General features: G+C 53.6%; 2 protein-coding genes across 2 annotated transcripts; one reads left to right on the top strand and one right to left on the bottom strand.

Annotated features, from left to right (window-relative positions):
• Window positions 1-112: 112 nt before the first annotated feature.
• On the bottom strand, window positions 113-529 carry VDAG_02683 (cytochrome c oxidase-assembly factor COX16; the record flags this gene model as incomplete). Its single annotated transcript, XM_009653336.1, has 2 exons — window positions 113-190; window positions 266-529. 2 exons carry the CDS (start codon window positions 527-529, stop codon window positions 113-115), a joined length of 342 nt encoding a protein of 113 aa, XP_009651631.1.
• Window positions 530-1,633: 1,104 nt separating this feature from the next.
• Window positions 1,634-2,265, top strand: VDAG_02682 (uncharacterized protein). Its single transcript, XM_009653335.1, has 3 exons — window positions 1,634-1,760; window positions 1,814-1,873; window positions 1,934-2,265. Exons 1-3 carry the CDS (start codon window positions 1,734-1,736, stop codon window positions 2,117-2,119), a joined length of 273 nt encoding a protein of 90 aa, XP_009651630.1. The 5' UTR covers window positions 1,634-1,733; the 3' UTR covers window positions 2,120-2,265.
• Window positions 2,266-4,710: the final 2,445 nt, after the last annotated feature.

Here is a 4,710-nt window from a genome sequence, read left to right as displayed (position 1 = left end):
CCCCCCCCCCCCCGTGTGTCGGCAGTACTCCGAGATATGCAAAGAACCCCTGATTCATATCGCTCGATCGTGACGCTCTCATTTTCTGCTCCTGCATCGACTACTAGCTGGTCTACTCGCCAATGATGCCATCGTGCTCGCCAGGGAGGCGCTTGACGCGCTTCTGCTCCCAGTTGTCAATATCCTTTGCCTGGAGACGCTGTTCCTCGTTCGTTAGCTTTCTTCTTCTCCCTGATATCTGAAAGACCAAGACTGGGCTACGCACGTAGTACTCTTCGCGCATGTCGACCCGGCGAGCGCTCTTGCGAAGGCCGAGTTCCTCCTCCTTGGTCAGTTGGCGGACCTTGCGATCGTGCTTCTCGTAACGGATGGCCGTGGCGGGAGTCAGGACGAATGAGCCGGCGACCATGATGGCTATGAAGGGGAGCCCAAAGACGAGGAACGGCCGGCGGGCGAGCTGGGATCGGTACTTGGCAGCGATGCTGTTGGCGTCGGACGCCGGGACGAAGCGCTTGCTGCCAAAGGCCATGGCAGGCAGCGGTGCTTGCGAGTGTCGCGGAAAAGAGATGAAAGGGTTTCAATCGGAATGGTAGTTGATGCCTCAACTGTCACCGGTGTAGCAGTTTGAAGGTGGATAAGGTGGGCTACGTTGTATGCGCAGATGGTTTCGTTACTGGTGATGTCGATGAAAGCTTAGGTTTGTCGAAAGTTTCCGCCAAATGGATGGAGCTAGTTTGTGCTGATTCGTAGGGACCCACACAAGCTCAGGAAAGAGCGTGGGATTTTGTGCTACATAGTCAACCAGCACTGTGCTCTGACCAGCCATCTGCCGAAATCTCGTACGAAAGCGGCAACACATGGTGCATGCTGCCGCTGTAAGCACAGTGCGACTGCCGTCCACCCCAACGAACCTGTGAGGGCCCGCAACCTTCAATACATTGCAGTTGCTCGCTCATCGGGAGGCCCTTTGGATGCTCAGAGTTCAGAAGCACATTGGCATTAGATCATGATTGATGGAACTACTGCAAGACGAGGCCGTCAGGGTGCAGTTGACGTTTCGTCACTCATGGAGCCCTGAAAACCAGCTCCAGTTATTCAGGACAACAACAGCCAAGCAACTTCCAGATCTACTGGATGCCGTCGCAACGCGGCGAACGTAACCGCTGCAAACATTGTTTATCAAATCAGAATGGCCCAGCTACCTACCGTGTGCGTCAGCCTGTCCGCGCAAGCTTCGCTCTGACTCCTTGCCCTCCGTGCCGGCCCCGGCGCTGCTGTCCAGGCGCCGTTCGGAGCTAGCGACCCCATCGTCTCGGCCTTTCTGCGCCGATGACCTGCTTGCGGATGTCAGCAGCGATGGGAGCGGGGTCAAGGCAAGGTCTGGAACCGGGTCTATCTTGGAAGCCAGACCGGACACCGTATGGATGATTGAGTTGTCATCGGTGTGCCTTCTGTCGTGGAGACGCGTTGGAAAGTATCTTTCCCCGATAGATATGCGGGCGTCATAGGAGCACCGCCAATAAAGAGTCGTTTCAGATCGGTTGAGGTGCGTATCACTGGGAACCTTGCAGATCCGCGATCGTTGTGTATCTAGTGTGTGTGTGTGTGTGTGTGTGTGTGACGTGCTTATCTTCCTTGCCATAAGAAGATGATATATCAGTGGTGCGTCAACGTTGACGTTGTTCGAAGAATCACTCTCCCAACAATGTGACTTCCAGAATCAGATTCCGAAAATGTCTGTCTACTGCTCCAACTTTTACGTATGTCTGAGAAAACTTGGCAGTGGGCAAACCAACGCTTACCGCTACGACAGGGATCAATCCAGTGCCGCAACTTTGCGACTCGGTTCGGAGACCGATGTGGTTTTTGCAAGGTTGGCATCCGCCCTTGCCTTCACGTCAGATAGACGTAGATACTGACTAGCTTTTTACAGGTTCACGAGCGAGGTAGACCCATCAAGGAGGGCAAGTTGCCCAATGCTCCAACCGCCTGGGAGCCATGCAGTCCGACAATCGAAGAGGAAGAAGATGAAGACGACAAGACTACCAGCGGCTCAACACTGTGTGCTTCAACAGGAAGCTCAACAAGCGAGACGCGATCACGGCAGAACTCGACATGATGAAGGACTGAAGCACGTATGGATTGAAATTGATCTCTTGGAGGGCCCATGGAAATCGACGGCCAGATCTCACACGAGGAGGGTAAGGCCCTACAGAATGAACACTAGATGTTAATCATAATGATATCACGGTCCGATCCAATCAACCAAATTGCACAGCTCAATTTCCTCATGCCCATCTAAGGTCGGCACCTAAGGTATGATAGGCTTGCGTACTTCGTATCTATCAGGACGCGGGCTTTACGAATGTATGTTTGGTTCGTGCTGCACCACCTGTGGCTAGGCCAAAGTGTCTCGAGGATGCCCTTTGCAAGGGGTCGACACATCTCACGGAGGAGGAGTCACTGCTTGATGCTACCGATACGGGCCATCACTGTCGAGGTTTTCCAGACACCTCACCCCCGGTAGCCCCTTCCCGACTTGTCCACAGCATGTCGGTGCTTCTTGACCAGGAAACCGAGAACGGCTATGACACGGTCACCCACTCGCCATGGCAAACACATCCAACGGTGTTGTTGCCCTGGTTTTGACGCCGTGACTTGAAATCGTCCACCAAGATTCTCTTCCCACCTCAACATCCCTGATCGCCTCTTCTGTTTGTCTTCATCCAGCCTGACATCAATCCCCAACTTTTGGTTAGCTGCGTGCTTTCAGCAGCGTCAGTCGAAGTCTCGATATTCTCGTGTCGTACTAACAGGTAGCCCGCCTTTCGAGCCAGCTTCCATAAACATAGCCGCATACATCAGATCCTGCGACGCCATCATTCTGACTCCATGCTTCGCCGAAAAAGCCCCAGACGTCGATCTGGTCTAAGTCGCAGCCAGTCATCAACCTCGTTCCGGTCAGCTGTTTCTAGGCTCGAACATATCGACCCGGTTGTCGCTCAACGAGACGCTCTCATTGCAGCACAACTCTGCTACAATCCCGGAATGGGGTCGGAAATCCCCGAGGAGGAGCGGCCATCATGGGATGGGCACGGCCTCCCTCGTGACGACAGCAATATACACCGTCCTGGTGATTACGACTTGCGGCGTCGCCAGAGCATTCGACTCATCAACAATGACCTGGGGCCGAGATCATCGCTGGATCCCCATTCGAGGCGGTCTATTGATCCAATTCATCGACAATCAATGGACCGCTGCCGAAGGAAGTCGGGAACAAATCGAACCATGGAACGTGCCTCCTTTGACCACAGCAGTCTCCAGAGATGCCCCAGTGCGCGATCGTCATTTGATCATGGTAGCTCTTGGCGTCATCGCCTTCCTCGTGGTGATGAGCATCGTCCTTCCAGTCGTGCATCCTCAAGGCAAAGGCCGCCATCTGTATCCGATTACAATGCCAGCTTTTTACACTCGATGCACTCTGCTCGAGAATACGACCGATTCGACGATGAGAGAGCCTCCATGATGTCCGTATCAAGACATCTCCGCAAATCCCGATCAATGCTTGTGCCGCTGCCAAACCACGAGCCGGCAAGGGCAGCAAAGCCAACCTCGAGCTACTACTTTACCAGTCGTACACCGGACCAAAACAAACGGCAAAGTTTTTCCACCTCAAAAATGCAAAGGGATCATTCATCTCGGCCCTCATCGACATTAAGCCAAAGTCTTCGCACTCCCAAGTCGATGAGCTTCCTCAAGACCCGCAACATCAAGCAGCAAGAGAAACGACAACATCATAGCGATCTCGCCGTACAGCTCGCCAGAGAGAAATACCGCGAGCAAGTCCAGAAGCAAGAAGCACTCAAAGCGCAATCTTCCATCGGCTTCCATACGACAAGGCAGCCGAGCCACACCTCGTCAGGCTTCCGAAAGTCACTTCGCAATACCAGCAATGCTAGCACAGGTGTTTCGCTCGCAGTCTCAGCTTCGCACACCCTCCACCCGTCTCAAGATGCAAGTATTCGCAAAACAGTGCGCAAGGTTTCTAATGGTCTCAAGACCAAACTTAGGAACTTGTTCCGTCGCGCGAAAGACGAGCATGATTCCGCGTCGCTGCAAAGGTCCTCCCCGGGGCTCAAACAAGAACAGAATCCCCCCACTCAATCAGTCAGCAAACCCGACGACGAAGATGATTACATGAATGTCGTGGATCCTGAGCCGGAAAAATGCTCCATAGCACGGGTCATGTCCCGGATCCCATCTCTGCATGCAGTTCCCTCAAGCTCAAAGCTCCGGTCCCGCCAGGGAAGCATGGAGAGCATCAGAAGCGAACAGGCGCACAATTCTTTGGACGATAAATCTCGCGTTACGAGCTGGACAAACTCTGCTATTTCCATCATCAGCAACGACAAGGCGCATCAGAGACTGTCCATCATTCGAGAGACAGCCTTGCCCCCAACCAACACCATCTACTCAGAGAGCACATACTCACACGACAAGTCACCGTCGGTTCACTTTGGGGGGAACGTTGCCACCGAGGCCCCCATATATAGCCCGGCCACTTTCACGAGTCAACTCATACTTCCATTCAGGGCAGCGAAGACATGCGAAACAGGGTCGAATATTCATGGAGCCAAGGCTACAGCGACGATCACACCTTCTGTATCGCTGAACCGAATCGTCTCAGCCGCTTCCTCGGTTGAATGGAAG

Source organism: Verticillium dahliae, genomic scaffold (assembly GCF_000150675.1).
Source record: "Verticillium dahliae VdLs.17 supercont1.4 genomic scaffold, whole genome shotgun sequence".
Lineage (NCBI taxonomy): Eukaryota > Fungi > Ascomycota > Sordariomycetes > Glomerellales > Plectosphaerellaceae > Verticillium > Verticillium dahliae.
This window is presented reverse-complemented; position numbering and strand designations above follow the sequence as displayed.

Bases quoted from the DNA above. Each gene is read 5' to 3' on its own strand.
- VDAG_02682 (XM_009653335.1), top strand. From the start codon at position 1,734: ATGTCTGTCTACTGCTCCAACTTTTAC. The intron at 1,761-1,813 runs GTATGTCTGAGA...CCGCTACGACAG, and splicing joins TCTACTGCTCCAACTTTTAC to GGATCAATCCAGTGCCGCAA. The intron at 1,874-1,933 runs GTTGGCATCCGC...AGCTTTTTACAG, and splicing joins ACCGATGTGGTTTTTGCAAG to GTTCACGAGCGAGGTAGACC.